We start from the raw sequence: 15,659 nt of genomic DNA, 5'->3' as shown, positions 1-15,659 counted from the left end.
AAACGTCTTTGAATTTGAATGAAATCCCCCTTTTCCCTGCCCAGTGTCGGCCATGCTAGAGAGCGAGAGCATCCCGAGCCTGGCCGGGGTGAAGCCTATGGGCTACAGGAACCGTTCCTCCAGCGTGGACCACGACGGCACGGGTCCCACCAGCTACACCCTGGAGGCCCTCATCAGACAGCTGGGACAGTTTCACACCATCATGCGTGATCACGGTCTGGACCCAGAGATCGTGGGTCAGGTCATCCGACAGCTCTTCAACAGCATCGACTCGGTCACGCTCAACAACCTGCTGCTTCGCAAAGACATCTGCTCCTGGAGTACCGGCATGCAACTCAGGTACACAGATACTTGTTAGGCAGTTTGGGCATGATCCAGGGAAGAATCATATAGTTCTGGTGTTGATCCAGAGTGAGATCAGGGTGTTTCTTGAGATTTTGGCTGTTTATAATCGTAGGTACAACACCAGTCAGATGGAGGAGTGGCTGAGAGGGAATAATTTGACCCAAAGTAAGGCTGCAGTGACCCTAGAGCCCATCATTCAGGCTGCCCAGCTACTGCAAGTGAAGAAGAAGACATCACAGGATGCTGAAGCCATCTGCTCTCTCTGCACAGCCCTCACCATGCAACAGGTATTTATTCACATCCTGCAAGATCCAACAGTTGAGAAGCACATTAGATTTGTACTAATCACCTTTTTTTGCTCTGTGTGCTGCAGATTGTGAAAATCCTCAATCTCTACACACCACTAAACGAGTTTGAAGAAAGAGTCACGGTGTCGTTCATCCGAAACATTCAGGTAACTTGTTTTGGAGCTAAAGCGGTTAATAATACGTCTTAGTGACCCCTAGTGGCTGAAGTTTCATAAGGGGAATTGACGATGAGGCTGAAGATGAGGATGAATCTTGTAAATTGTGAGCTGATGAGTATGTTTAAGGATGGAAATTGAAAGTAGAGACAACAGAAGGCCCGACAGATTTAGGAAGGGAGGGGTAAATTCATCTACTCACTCATCTACAAGGCTTTTAATCATATCTTGTGTTTGTGTCCAGAATATTCTCCAGGAGAGAAACGACCCTGCACAGCTCCTGATGGACACCAAGCACATGTTCCCCGTCCTGTTTCCGTTCACTCCCTCTGCTCTCAGCCTAGAAACACTGCACATTCCTGCCAACCTCAGCCTGGATTTCCTCATCAGAGTCTGAGGTCTGCACTGGACCTGCTTCTCACATAAACACCAACCCACAATAGACTGTAGCTGTAAAACCCGGTGTGCCAATTCTGGAAGATCAGAACTGTATTAACCTAATTTAAAACAAAAAAGTGCTTTTGTCTCGTGTGCGACTGACAAGTTTAGATATTCCTTAAATCCGCCTGCTGCCTCTCTGAAGTCTTCCTGGGTTTTGGGAAGGTGGATCAGTTCTTAAGCTTTTTGTTGTGTAGTCATTTATTTCTATGCCCTCACTCGCTTAATCCTTCTCCTCCTCCTGTTTAAACAGAAGATGCAGTCAAAGGCAATCCTGCTGCTTCCCCGTCTCAGGCCCCAATGAGTCAACCAGTCTGATTTTGTAACAGGCCATCTGTTACAAGTGTGTGTTGATAGCAAACACACAAACTCCAGTGTCCAATAAATGCTAACATGTACGTGTGTGTATGTGTTTGACCGTCACTCCTATCAGAAAGTGACAGAAAGTACAGCGAGGGACGAAGGTTTGATGGAAGTGAAGGAGGAGAAAGGTGTGCACAGAGCTGAGAGGGGGGCGGTGAAGACAAAGAGGCTGAGGCTGAGGTCATGGTGTGATGAATGACACAGGAGAGGAAGATGTAGATTTTTATGAAAGGTAAAGAGTTTGCGATTCTCGTAACTTGTGGATGGAATGTAAATAGTTGAAGGTCAGGAGGGAAACGAGGTGTTCTCCGAGTTTTGTAATGAAGAAATCGTTTTCTCTCCTTGCATCATCTTGCCTGATCATCACTTTCCTGTTTAAATGCCAAACAGCTGTGTGTATGTGTGTGTGTGTGGAGCCTTAACGGCCCGTGTGTCATTCTGTGTGAAAAGTTTGTTTCTTTTGTAAACATTTACAGTTTGGTGTTTCTACTCCTATTATGTAGAATCTAACCTTGCGACAGATGTCTGCTGCTTGCCCTGCTGTTAGAGAAGAGCACACACACACACACACACACACACACACACACACACACACCCCCACCACACACCACACACCACACACACACACACGCTACACTGTTACTGTGGACACATTTCCAGTGAGGCTTTTGGTGTGACTGTCACTTTAAGCCTGATATCATTTGCACTTGTCAATAACACAACTTTATTTACAACACACAAAGCATCGTGCAGCACCTGGAGAGAGTCATCTTAGTATGAAGTGTAAACATAAGATGAAGAAGAAATCTAAAAGTTTATCGCTCTCTACTCGCTAAGCTCCATCATTGAATACATTAAGAGTTAAGATTACGTGCCAGCACTGATTTATGTAAACCTCTTTTCTCCAGATTTCTTGTCTTGTGATGAAGCTCTTGATGAAGGTTGTCTTGTTCAGAAACGTCGATTCATGTAAAAGGTTTGACCCACACAGACGTCACTGAAGGAAACGCTGTATTTCCATGAATTTGGAAATGAAGTAGCTACACATTACTCACAGATTTGTTTTGTATTGTAATTTTTAGTATTGTAGTTTCCTGTTGTCATACCGGACTTCATCTCCAGCTTAGTCTTCAGTTTAAAAATGCTTTCTTCCATATTTGCCTTTGAAATAGTTTTTTGAAGACAGAAATTGAACTTTGCTGCCGATGTGTTAGTTTATAGTGAAACCTTTCCACCTGAAATGAAGCTGAATATATGAAATGTTGTGTTGATATGATTATTTATAACATTCAATCAAATACTCTCTGCAGTAAACAATCAAGCATGCGTCGGTCCGTTGATCAACCTTGGGCTCAGTTGAGGCCACAGGGGGAATATGCCTCAATATTGTTAGATAATGTATTATTAATAATTATTATTATTATTAAAATGTGTTTGAATGACTTGAATTGATCCATTTAACCTCCCAGTGTGTTGTGACCGTAGAGGCTCTGTGAACGCGGTGTCGGCCTGGTTCCCATAGCAGCCGGTTGCTAGTTGTGCAGCTGTTTTTCTGAGGCTGTTCGTGGTTTCTGTGTTACTCAGGTGGCAGCCAGCATCACAGGCCACTGAGACAACACTCCTGCCTCAAACACGGGCTGCAGAGTTGTGATGTGTGTATTGAACAAGATAAACATTTTGCATGATGTAACACTCAGTGAGATGAGCCCCTCCATGATGTGCTCAGCATTTATAGTGTTAAAAAAGTTCTCAATATTCTGAGTCAAAGGAGTCTCAAGGAAGCAGACCAACCAGGCAGAATCAGTTTATTGTCATCATGATGTAGCCCAACAAACAGTAGGTATCAAGTCTGGACCTGACACTTTCCCTCTCGCTCTCTCTAACTCTACACACATTTTTATTTTTTACAGATCATTATGGTCATAGTGTTAAAGTTCCATTGGTTGGTTGGACCTGCTTGGCTGCTTGGTCCTGGTCCAAGAATTCCGGGTCCATCAGATGCAGTGTATCTGACCTCGGAGCGGTCCACATTGGAGCAGCTGGTCCAGGGTCCTCTGCACGTCGTCTAGGCTGCAGTCCCTCCTCCACTTAGAACCTTTGCTCTCTGTCCATGTAAGGTGGGAGTTGTTTCTCTGTGTAGACTTGTGGCAGCAGCTCGCGGTAGCTGGGAAGGACAGAAGACACAGACGTGCGGTCTAACTTAGGTGCAAAGTTCACAGAGACGTGAGTCGGTTAGGGAGTTTGTCATGTATCTGCAGTTTGTAGTTAGTAACAACATACAAAGTGCTTCTATATCTGTGTGAGAGGTTTCGATTATACAATTCTATGCATTGCATACATTGTGAGACTACACAGAGATCTACACGCCAAGATATAATAGGCCGAGAACAGAGAGAAGGCCTTTGTCTGATTGTTAGGAGGAACCCGACTCGAGTGCCGCCTCAGCTGAAGATTGTTTTTACACCATGAACTCAATCACATTGTACTCAAGTATGAGTCAAGGAAGAGGATGTGGTGACAAAGTAATTTCTGAACAAGTCTAAGCATGAACCTCAGTTTGCACAGCTTGCAACATCTTTCTACAGAAATTCACTTGCACGTTACTGGTTTGTATTGCCAGAAAGACTAAATGTCTTTGGAGCACTGCAGGGCTCTTTGATGCATGAAGCAGAGCCTCTTAGCTGGCAGGAGACATTCATGTGGCCCGGGTAGAGCTGGGCATCAAAGAGCTCTTCTAGGAACAGACTAGGAATAGGTTCCATTAGGTTCAGATCTTCACAATTGTTTATTATTATTATTGTACGCACAAACTGGCTGCATTCAAATCTAAGTAGGGTTGACTTGTTGATGCGTGTTTCTTGTCGATTGCACCGTGAAACAGGGGAATTCATCTCAATGTTGTTTAGTTTGTTTAACAATAAATATGAAACATGTTAAAGGCAAAGGAGTGAGAAGGAACACGTTAACATCCAGCTTTGCTTTTATAAATATTGTCTTACCAATTGCGGCAGTTACTTACATTTGTTAGACATTAACATTAGATGATTGATGATGATGATGTCAGAAATTGGAATGCCGAGTTACACAAGTAAATGAATTGTTCTATGCATATAGTTTGTGGTTGTTTGTCACGTAGATCTGTTTAAACTTTGTGAATATAAACAAAAAGCAGAGGACTAAACAGGCGGCAGCTTAGAGATACACTGAATGATCTCCACTAGCTGATGATGATCTTGTTTCTCATTGTGTAGTGTGGCGGCTGAGTCACAGAAACAGCTGAATGTCAAACCTCAGGTTCCCTACCAGCTTATCCGCTCTCTGCTTTAAATGTTCCAATCATTTGAAGGTACTTAAAGCTGCGGAAGGTGCAACTCAACAAGAGTAAAACCGTGCATTTCCCCACTCTGCAAGGTCTAAAGTCAGGACGTTTTCTTTGTGTAATCATGACATGCCAACCAGGATGCACCTTCCCACTGCTCTCCTGGCATCTGCTCCACGCTGCAGCTGCTCGGAGTGTAAACAGATACTATCAGAGTACCATCAGTGTTAGAGAGGTAACGCAACCCAACACATTGGAACCACAGCAGATGATGTTTGGTGATGCAAGTGGAGATAGCAACCTCAGCTATGTGGTTTGTTGGGGGCAGGGAATGTTTCTACTCTCAGATAAAGCACAGAAACAGCCTGTGTAACTTCCGTTGTGCGTGTGCGTGTCTGTGAACGGGCATACATACATAGTACAGTGTGTGTGTGTGTCCAGCTCTCTCTCTCTCTCTCTCTCTCTCTCTCTCTCTCTCTCTCTCTCTCTCTCTCTCTCTCTCTCTCTCTCTCTCTCTCTCTCTCTCTCTCTCTCTCTCTCTCTCTCTCTCTCTCTCTCTCTCTCTCTCTCTCTCTCTCTCTCTCTCTCTCTCTCTCTCCCTCTCTTGGTAGAGCTTGCTGTTTGATTATCAAGTGTTAAATGAATTTTCCCATTTTTTTTCTTTCTTTTTTCTTTTGCTCCGTTTGATCTCCTAGGTGCTCAAAACAAAAACATGTTAACCACAGTCACCACACACAGTCGCATTCGAGAACTCACCCCGCCCACCCCGATACAAGAAAGCAACTAGTTCACGTTCATAACACGAAGGATGCAAGAAATCTACTTGCAATGTTTTTGAATATCATTGTTTTCTTTGCAGAGTGGAAAAGAATCATCAGAGAAATCTATGGTGACAAGACACAACAGCATCATAATCTAACCACAGTTTCCCAGCATGCTCTGCTTCGGCACACAGGGGATGTTTCTCTCTAACGTTAACTAAGTCGGTACCAGAGGAAAATGAATGCATCTGAGTACAGAGCAGAAGGGGAAGAGAGAACATCAGGTCACTTCCCTGTAAATTCAGCTGAATCCGAACCATCATCGTCGTTATCACAGGCAATAATAGAACTAACAATAACAGAAAAGACAGAATAACAAAGGACACTTGATTATTTTCGAGGAAGTGTTTGTTTTACTTGTTCTAGTCGGTTCGATCCTGTGTAAGAAAGTGTGTAGACCATCTTGTGTCTGATTTGTGTCAACTGATCTTATCTCAAGACTTTGATACCTGCTGTGTACGGTGTACAGGTACACACTGGCCTCATCTGAAACAAACCAGATCACTTAAGAAAACAAGGAAGTGGTTTATAGGTTACATGCTAGATCTCTGACTCATGGCTGCTGTTTGGACGCAGAGCAAGACTCCTGCAGGTGGATTCCCAGACTCAGTGCTGCAGCTATGTGACCTAAGTGTTGCTAATGAGCTCCGGTGTTTGCAGAAGAGTATTTTCTAGCTCCTGATATTTCAATTTCAATGTTTATTTCACTCATTTACAGTCTAATCCCTAACATTTTCTGGTTATTTTGCCTTCTACAAACCTCATAAGATTTGATGTGTCCTTATCATTTACTGATTCCTGCCGTTTGAGTGTGGTGGATTGATTACAGGCAAGATCTGTGAGACAGATAGAAAAGCTGAGACAAGTGGCAACATGACATAAGACCGTGTGAAGTCAGATTGGAGTGACGCCAACACAGTTTTGCTTCAGCGACCACATGAAGAACACCTGGACCATCTAAATTAAGTGTTGGAAAGCACAAATCAGGTGTGTGTGCTTGCGTGCGTGTGTGTGGTTTAAAGAGTGAGTGTGAAAGCCTCAAAGTCATTTCCTGCAACATTTATTGTTGATTTGTTCTGAAAACAGCCTTGATTATATTCAATATCAGATGCAAACAACATTTTCAACATTATTCTTCCAAAATCACAGCCCACTATCAGTCAATCAGCATGAAGCACATCAGGCATGAAGAGGCAGATCAACATGCAACACACATCAAAGTATGATTCAAATATCAAATCATTCAATTGAAGCTTCATATGTTTAAAGTCAGTATGTAGTATGTCAGTGGCTTAAGGTGAACAAACACACACAGCCTCACATACATCCTGTGAGCAGAGAGGACACACACACACGCACATACACACCCCCGCTACGCTCCTCCTTCTTCCTCTCCCCCTCCAAACATTCAGCTGATGAAGTCGAGTGAAATAAGTCTCCTGAGTGAGGTGTGTGCGTATGCAGAGAGGAGATGTTGTTTGGCGGGCGTGTTTCCGTGCTGCTGCTGCTGCTCCCCAATGTCACACACAGTCAGAGTGGAGATGGACACAGTGGGGCTGGTAAGATCCCTTTAAAGATTTGACTCCAAGAGAAAATGCTTAAATTAATAATCATAAATAGATGTTCTTTTTTTTTTTTAGGAGTAAAGTCATTTTCATAAGTACTAAAATAAGATACTTACATGTTAAACTTAACAACAATAAGCCATAACTTTTACTTTATTGTTTTTTTTTATGGCTGCAAATTTTTATATATTATTATATAATTCATCAGTCATTTCTCCAGGCTGTTCATAGAACTGGTTGATAAATAATAAATAACTGAATTATTTGATTGTACATAACAAAACTTATTCAATTGACATTTGATGGCCATCGGATTGATGAGATGACTGTTTGTTCATCACGCTGTAAACTTTGCATATTCAGGCGTGATGCTGCATGTTTCTGATTGACTCGTGTTCACTGTGTTTCCCCTCAGAGCCCAGAATCAGTTGTAGCTCTCAAATCAGTCAGAAGGCAGGAAACAGTCTGACCTGCAAGCTCGATAGTGGGAGCAACGTCAACGAGGATGATGAAGATAACGAGGGATATGACATAGAGAAGATGACAGCTTGGTAAAAAAAAAAAACTGTAAACATTGAATAGTCCCCAGACATGTCAGTAATAAGGAAACGGGGTGACGATGAGCACTGTGCTTCTGTTTCAGCTCCTTGAATATGATCACCAACACCCAAAGGTGTGTGGATGGATCTGGAGATACAATCAGATCCACAAGACTGCGGCCCATCACTGCTACTTTCAACCTGACCATCCAACTAAAGAGTGGCAGCAGGATCAACAGACTAATCGACCTGAAGAAAATAGGTAAAGCCCTTTTATAATTAACCCCGAATGGAACACATCTCAGGAAGCTCACAGATGTTTTTAAACAAAGATAATTCACACTTTATTTGCATCTATGGAGTAGAATTAACCCATGACGGTATATTTACACTATATATGTGTATGTGTCCTATAAAGCTAATGTGTGACATCAATGAAAGGGAGATGTGTAAAGTATATACAGTACAATAGGGGTATAGATATATACTGTTCAGTAAAGACATAGATTTACATGCATGAATAGAAAATAGTTTTGTACTTCAACTCATCAGATGTAGCAGTGCACAGAGTATCTGCTTTTAGAATCTCGTGTTGTTTTGGTAAGTGGTGCATCTGAAAATGTGTTTCTTCACATCACAAGATTTCTGATCCTAATGATTTTCACCTGATTTCCACTCCTGTCCAGTTAAACCTAAACCTCCTCAGGTGCTGAACGTCACTCGCCAGTTGCAGTCCCACCAGGTCGTGATTTATTTGAGTTCATACAAACGCGACTACCTTCACAAACAAAATCAACTGTTTCAGTATGAAATCCGGAGTTTGGAACGAACGATGGTAAAAAACTTGACTCGACATGTTTTTCTTTTAAATGTTTCAGTAGTCATTTGGTGAAATAATTGTTTTTCCTGTTACAGGTTGAAAACGTGACAGGGTCAGACACTTTGTCCATCAGCATGGACCACCTCCAAAAGAACACAGAATATCAAGTCAAAGTGCGAGCGATACCTAACAGCCAGTTTGAGGGCATGTGGAGTGACTGGAGTGGTGATTTCACTTTCTCTACCTACACTGGTAACAGTTTGCACTTACGTTTGCATATACTTAACAAGGCAGTGGCTCAGTGGGTAGTGCTTCCGCTTGGGAACCGGAGGGTTGCCCCTGAGCAAGGCACCGAACCCTCAATTGCTCCCCCCTCTGCGAAGGGTGGTAATGTAATGTAAGTCGCTTTGGATAAAAGCGTCTGCCAAATGCTCGTAATGTAATGTAATGTAATGTAATATACATTTGCATATACATTTGCTTTGCTGCAGACAGAAGAGAAGGTCCAGTGTCATTATCCTATCCCTGTTTTCTTTCTTTGTTTTTTTTCTCTGACTGTGTGACTGACAAAGAAGAAGTCAAAGAACAGCCAGATAATGGATGGGTGGTTCTGTACATGCTGTTGATATGTCTCACCTCTTTGATTCTGTTGACGGGCTGCACAGTTTTCTGGAAAAAAAAGTATGTCATCTCTCCTTCTGTTAAATTCAAGTATTACTTTTCATGAAATCAACCAAATCAATAATGCTAAATAAACCAATAAACTAGAAATGCACTTAGTGGGATGCTTCTGGAAATTGTAGAATGTATACAAAAAAGTTAATGATGCAATTGGGGAAAACCACTGGAGGAATCGGGAATATTCATGAGATGTCAGCATTGGAAAGTATTTCACAATTACTGAGATAAATCCGGTCAACTGATGGACTTATTTCCATCATGAATATTCATGATTATGTGTGTGAAATATTTTCCTTATAATATGTTATGTATGGTGATTTCACCTATTATCCACAAGTTGTTAGGTTTTGTTGTGGCTCTTTGAGCTGGACTGGTTAGCCACCCCTGTTCTAGTTCTCAATATTGTAAGCATTTGCAGAGCGTATGCTACTGCCAAAATAAGCTACATGTGTTGTGGGATTACTTGCTTGTAAAATAACACCACCTTTGTATTGCAAACATTTTAATGGGCAAACCAATTTTCAGGATCAACAACAGTATGTCAGTTCTGACAATAGGTACACTTTCAAATAAGTATCGTCTCAAAAATACAAGCTGAGGTTTAAGGCAAGTTGTTTCCTGGACAAGACTTCTTCCTGTTTTACAATCCACCAGACAATATTTACTTTCAATATTTACCTTCTAGGTAGGTCAAGATATTTTGTCCACAAAAATCCCGAAATAAAATTGGTAATTTTGTATTTAACTACCAATGTAACAAACTGGTATTCAAATACTCGAAATGTAGGAGGGCCTGATCACTTTTTGTCATGTCAAATTACCTAAACTGTTTCAGGTAATACCTGGACAGATGAGTTTTAAGTGTAGTGTATTTGCATATTTTCTATAGTAACATCTTTTTCAACTTTCACAGGTTATACACGTACTTGTGGCCGAGCATCCCACAGCCTAAAGACACACTCGTGAAGATATACAAGCCAATTAAGGTTGGTCAGTGAAACATAGTTGGCAGATATAAATGATCCGATAGTCCATGCTTTGATGAACTTTGCTCTGTTTGTGCAGAATCTTCCAACCAGTTTCATCCCTGCTGAGGTGTTCAGTGACTTTAAAATCTACCCTGTGGAGAAAATTGAGCAGCAACACTGTGGCGAAACAGAGCCCACAGCTCCTGTGGCTGATATAACACAATCCAAGGAGCCCTGTTCCCCCCAAAGCTCTGATTGCTCCAAAAGCAACACAAGTGTGAGCACAGAGGAGCTGGATGTGTCCACTTTGTTCAGCAGGAGCTCAGCAGGAGAAGAAGAGGAGTACTTTCAGAGCAGGAGTTCAACTCCTACAGGGGCCCTCCAGCCTGAAGAAGAACAACCTGTAGTCCAGCCTGAATACAACGTTGGAGACAATGAGCAGGACATGTTTGGAGTTACCCAGCAAGTCCCGGATGAGGATTACGTGACTATGTCCAGTTTCTATCAGATCAAGTAAGGGTGAGGGAAATACAGACTGAGGCCAGCGCTGTGGGAGCAGGGCAGCTTTTGTACTTTGTATCTATTAATGTTTTATGGCTAAATGAATTATGCTTTGATTCCTGGATTACTGACATACTGTAGCTCCACTTCCCAGTCTAGAGACTATCTGGTATTGCTCACTGAGTTGGTCATTGGAAGAACTTTAAAGGCCCATAACAGAGTTTTTGCAGGGTTTGTCCATTTACAGCAACTGGCAAATATAGCTGACAAAGGCAAAGAAAAGTGTTTAACATCTTCATCATGTTGTAAACTAGGTCATAAGTTCAATTATTTACAGTATTTCTCTCTCTCTCTCAACTGAATCCTGTGCATATTTGAAAAGTATTAATAACAAACAGTGAAGAACCCAGGAAAGAGACAGTAAGTGTAGAGCAGTAGACCATGTGTTTGCCCAAACTATAGACAGGTAGAGATAAACTAGTAACTTACATGTAATGATAGGAGACGTTTGACAATGAGATAATTTTCACTGTGACAGGTGAAGTAACTCACTAACTAGAAAGCTGAGGATTATTTTTTAAAACTGTCTGGCTAAACCAAACAAAAGCGTCGGTATGATCCTTTAAAAGCAAAACTCTCTTCCTTATCTGAGCTCCTTTGTACTACACTGGTGGTGTTGTTACCCATGCTGCTTTACAGGCTCCTCCTCCTCCTCTTCAGCGACTGTTGAAGTGTCCTTGAGCGCTATATTCAAACCTAAACACTCAAGAGGCCGGTTGTGCCACTTGAGGATCGCCTGCCTGACTGTTGTTGTTTTTGATTCATTTGCTGCTTCGTAAAAATATCTACACCTTATGTTTCCATAGCAACAGTAACAGCTAAAGCACAGGATGTTTGCTGAAATGATATTCAGATATAATGACAAAGTATATTTATATATGTATATACATACAGGTGCATCTTAATATATTACATTATGGTCGTCTTCCCCATGATTGTGTCGCCTGCTGAACCAGACTGAGAGACAATTAAAGGCTCAGGAAACCTCAGCAGGTGATTTGAGTTAATGAGCTGATTAGAGTGAGACACCCTGAGGCTACAATATTGAACTTTCTCAAAAAATTCTAATTTTCTGAGATACTGAATTTTGGTTTTTCATGAGCTGTAAGGTAAGGCTAATGAAATCAATTAACTTTCCCACGATATTCTAATTCATTGAGCTGCACCTCTATATGTTAAACTCGTATTGTAGATATTTTTTTGACTATATGAAAATCCAGAAAATAAAGTACAGCGGATATTAAAACAACTATTGTATTTGTTGTGACCTACATGGAACATCTCTGCTGAGGTGTAGAATTAGATGAAACAGTTAAGAAACATACAGCAGCCATATATCAAGGGAAAAATAAGTTCATTTAAGTTATTCTCTGAACTACATAAAGACAGAGTCACTTACGGCTCACAGGCTTGAGTCTTGAATCGACAAATGAATCCATCGTCATTATTATTTGAAAGCCATGTCATGTTTAATCAGAACAGTGGATGATGAAGGAAAATGCAGTATTTTGAGTTCATGTCAGTTCATTCAGAGTCTCCACGCATTTCTCATCATAAGTATGAAATAGACATCACTGTCAATGGATGCGCTGACTCCACAGTAATAGTTTAGAAATTCCTCTTTAGTGACCTGCAAATAAGAAGACAGAATAAAGAGTGAGTTTACCGTCTATTCACACCGGGACACAGAGCTGCCACCCACCCTGGTAGAGCCTGGCAAGAGGGCAGTTAGTCAGGAGGAGACGCAGATTCAGAAAGGAAACAAAAACGCTGAGAACCTTTTCCCCACACAACAAGATGTCAATCCAAATGTTTTAGTCCAGTCACTGTTCACATATGACTGAGTTGAAGCACCACAGACAGATTGTTGTACGTCGTTGTACATATTGGAAACAAGAACACTGCCACCTTCTGGTTGCAAAACCCCACCACCTCTACTGCACGGGTTTTGTATGATTCTTTTGACTGATGTCCAAATATAACTTATAAATATTTGATGTATTTATCAAAATATAAACCATACAAAATACCCTGCAGTTTGCTAAAAGGACGTTTTAGTAAATACTATGGAAATTCAGGACAGACTATTTTAGGCACATTTGTTTTCTAACAATGTAAATACAGTGAAGTAGAAAGATGTGCTACCCTCCTAACACCAGAACAGTGAAGTCATTTACCATAAGGAGGCTAGCAGACATAAGTCAGAGCTTCCATGCATTTCTCATCATCACAATAAAGTAGACATCTGTATCGATGGACGCACTCACACCAGCATAATAATTCATGAACTCTTCCTGGGTGACCTATATTGCATTCAGAGAACACCAACACACATATATCATAGTATCACAATGTCAGTTTTTGCTTAATGATCGCGAGCCAATAGCAACAGGCCGGACCAAGTCAAGAGTTTGTGTCACAGTTTACACACACACACAACTTTGAGAACACATTGGAGAACAGTCAGAATGTACGAGTCAGTGTGTGCAGGTTTACCTTTCCATCTTTCTCGTAAGGAGAGTCAAAATTGTCCAGGAATTGGCGGAATATCTGCTCCTCTGTCCACTCTCCGTTCTGATACTTTGGATGGTTCTTGGCGTTGTAAACACCCTTCAGGTCTTCTATGGTGATGATGCCATCACCTGTCTTATCCAATTTCCGAAACGCTTGCATGATCACCTCCTTCCTTGCTTTAGACATGGGCGGCTACATTTAAACACAACAACAGATCCCACACATGAGCAGATGACAAAGTGACATGGCTGACACACACACATACATGGAGGTGTTCTGTGTATTTTACCCTGAGAGTGATGAGGAATTCATCAAAGTCAATTGTCCCGCTGCCGTCACGGTCAAAGTGCTGAAACAGAGTCATGGCCTCAGGTTTCTCAACGAGGAGGCCGTAGTCATTTAAACCCTTCTGAAACTCTTTGAAGTCCAGGCTGCGGTTGTTATCATCATCCATTATTTTAAAGGTTCTGACAAATGCATGTGATTAGAGTACAAATTTGTCAATATGTTTCTCATAACCAGAACACTTTTACTTTTAAACCTATTACAGTTTAAATATGTTTATTTATGCACTAGTATTTATTCATATGAAATTATTGATATCTGTTTTTTATATGTTTGTGCAGCACTTTAGCTGTGAGAACTTGAGTTTTAGTCAATATCCTCCCACTATTGGTCATTTTACTTTTTACGTCCTATCCTTATAAATACATTTCCCTTGATTTGTCTTGGAACAGATTTATGTTATGACATTGACATGTATGGCTCTATCTACTGGAAGAATGAAATCAAAACAATTCAAAGGGCACAGCAAATAGTTCCAATAGTTTCCAGTTTACCGGCCCGTTCAGGTTAGATGAGGAGGAAACCCTGATATGCCTGTCAGTGTAAATGTGAGTGTAATAGAGTTTGTGTGTGATCTTTATTTGTCCTTTGCCGCTCTGTTGGACAGGATATTTTAAATCCGTACAGACATTATAGTTGATTACCTGCCCAGGCCCTTGATGCCTGAGGAGCCTCTGGCCAGGCACTGCAGTCTGAGCCGCTCCACCGGGTCGGAGCACTCAGACAGCTGTCGCTTTGCATTCATCACCATTTCTCGATCGTGCCTCGATGTCCCTGCCATTGCTGAAAACAAATTAAATACAAAAGAACTCACTCAAAATGAAAGATGATGATTAATTGACTTAAAGCATGCTCAATCACCACACGCGCTCACACACACACACACACACACACACACACACACACACACACACACACACACACACACACTGGAGACGTTTTTCCAACCCCTATTCCAACCGACTATTTCCACAGTTATATAGGTGATTTTTATTTTTATTATCTTAAACCCTTACTATCAGTGTGTTTGAATTAGACTTCAACTAAAGCTGACAAACGTGTCATTCTTTTGGGCAAGTCACAAAAGTCATGACATTGAAGTAACAAGTCAGGAGTATCGCTGCCATGTCACAAGAACTAAACTTTGAGTAAGGGTTTTTTAACAAGTCATATGTGTTGTATATCTCAAAAGTAATACCAGGGTAATCACACAAAACTGTAGATGCTTTTAATGTGTATTTATTACTTTCCAGACATACTTTGGAATATGTCAGTGTATAAAAACTCAGCAATGCGACAACAAAACGGTATTATTTGTATTTCCTCTTTTAAATTTCCGGGTTAAATTGTTTTCCAGTCACAAGTCAGCGGTGACAGAGTCGAGTTGCAAATCTTTTTCTGTTTACATCATCGAGTCCAGTCTGCAGTCAGCAGATTGGTGACTCGAGTCCACGCCGCGTCCACATCAGGAGACCCCGAGTCCACACTTCGAGTCCACACTTGGACTTAATCATATCCACTTTACTCCCCCTGTGCGTCATATCTGAGTTTGTTTTGTCTCCAGTCTGTATCCTAGCTGGTTAGCATACGTGTCGCGCGAGCAGGATGTGGTATAAAGTACACAACACAAAACTAAAACTTATAGACCAGCGTTTCTCATATTACATGGTGACTGTGGATGGGATTAATTAACTCGACTTACCCACGACAGCTCGGACGAAGAACTAAACGTTAACAATGTTTTATCAACCGCTCATTTATCAGCTTTAGACTCCGTTTGCCTTTCCACAAACGTTACTATAGTGATCTAATGTCCTCACCTGTGATTGGCTGCTCAGTCCTCAATGAGCTTATCAGTGTGTGTCCCAAACACACTAACAGCATGAACAGCTGGCTGTGTACCGCCTAATGGCATCA

General features: G+C 41.4%; 3 protein-coding genes across 8 annotated transcripts in view; 2 read left to right on the top strand and 1 right to left on the bottom strand.

The window, feature by feature from the left end:
- myo5b (myosin VB) overlaps positions 1-6,241 on the top strand; it is a 30,711-nt gene extending 24,470 nt beyond the window's left edge. For 2 of the 3 annotated variants that reach the window (XM_076164300.1, XM_076164302.1), the window contains exons 36-40: positions 45-339; positions 458-632; positions 719-799; positions 1,053-3,721; positions 5,788-6,241. In XM_076164300.1, coding sequence (XP_076020415.1) covers positions 45-339; positions 458-632; positions 719-799; positions 1,053-1,205 — 704 coding nt within the window. In that variant the 3' untranslated portion in view covers positions 1,206-3,721; positions 5,788-6,241. The remainder of the gene's footprint in view (positions 1-44; positions 340-457; positions 633-718; positions 800-1,052; positions 3,722-5,787) is intronic. The other variant, XM_076164301.1, reaches the window with a different exon arrangement.
- Positions 6,242-6,961: 720 nt separating this feature from the next.
- On the top strand, positions 6,962-11,653 carry il7r (interleukin 7 receptor). 2 transcript variants are annotated; one of them, XM_076164304.1, is made up of 8 exons: positions 6,962-7,308; positions 7,730-7,865; positions 7,958-8,115; positions 8,540-8,688; positions 8,769-8,925; positions 9,246-9,354; positions 10,268-10,340; positions 10,420-11,653. In XM_076164304.1, the coding sequence occupies exons 1-8, from the start codon at positions 7,221-7,223 to the stop codon at positions 10,837-10,839; spliced, it is 1,290 nt and encodes a 429-aa protein (XP_076020419.1). In that variant the 5' UTR covers positions 6,962-7,220; the 3' UTR covers positions 10,840-11,653. The 2 variants fall into 2 exon arrangements, with proteins under 2 accessions (XP_076020419.1, XP_076020420.1); XM_076164305.1 differs by having other exon boundaries at positions 7,162-7,308; positions 9,249-9,354.
- A 268-nt stretch (positions 11,654-11,921) lies between these two features.
- On the bottom strand, positions 11,922-15,548 carry capslb (calcyphosine-like b). 3 transcript variants are annotated; one of them, XM_076164307.1, is made up of 6 exons: positions 15,445-15,548; positions 14,387-14,525; positions 13,687-13,864; positions 13,380-13,589; positions 13,061-13,186; positions 11,922-12,513 (listed from the first exon to the last, which is right to left on the bottom strand). In XM_076164307.1, the coding sequence occupies exons 2-5, from the start codon at positions 14,521-14,523 to the stop codon at positions 13,085-13,087; spliced, it is 627 nt and encodes a 208-aa protein (XP_076020422.1). In that variant the 5' UTR covers positions 14,524-14,525; positions 15,445-15,548; the 3' UTR covers positions 11,922-12,513; positions 13,061-13,084. The 3 variants fall into 3 exon arrangements, with proteins under 3 accessions (XP_076020422.1, XP_076020421.1, XP_076020423.1); XM_076164306.1 differs by having other exon boundaries at positions 11,922-13,186; XM_076164308.1 differs by lacking the exon at positions 13,061-13,186.
- Between the last annotated feature and the right edge of the window lie 111 nt (positions 15,549-15,659).

Source organism: Genypterus blacodes, unplaced genomic scaffold (assembly GCF_046128005.1).
Source record: "Genypterus blacodes isolate CSIRO-AG114 ecotype Tasmania unplaced genomic scaffold, CSIRO-AGI_Gbla_v1 ptg000133l_1, whole genome shotgun sequence".
NCBI classification, from domain to species: Eukaryota; Metazoa; Chordata; class Actinopteri; order Ophidiiformes; family Ophidiidae; genus Genypterus; species Genypterus blacodes.
The sequence above is the reverse complement of the archived record's forward strand: the minus strand, read 5'-3'. Positions and strand labels throughout refer to the sequence as shown.

Coding starts and splice junctions, on each gene's coding strand:
- il7r (XM_076164304.1), top strand. CDS start 7,221: ATGTTGTTTGGCGGGCGTGTTTCCGTGCTGCTGCTGCTGCTCCCCAAT. Junction 9,355..10,267: donor ACAGTTTTCTGGAAAAAAAA/GTATGTCATCTC, acceptor CAACTTTCACAG/GTTATACACGTACTTGTGGC. Junction 10,341..10,419: donor AGATATACAAGCCAATTAAG/GTTGGTCAGTGA, acceptor CTGTTTGTGCAG/AATCTTCCAACCAGTTTCAT.
- capslb (XM_076164306.1), bottom strand. CDS start 14,523: ATGGCAGGGACATCGAGGCACGATCGAGAAATGGTGATGAATGCAAAG. Junction 13,590..13,686: donor AATTCCTCATCACTCTCAGG/GTAAAATACACA, acceptor GTTTAAATGTAG/CCGCCCATGTCTAAAGCAAG. Junction 13,187..13,379: donor CTTACGAGAAAGATGGAAAG/GTAAACCTGCAC, acceptor AATGCAATATAG/GTCACCCAGGAAGAGTTCAT.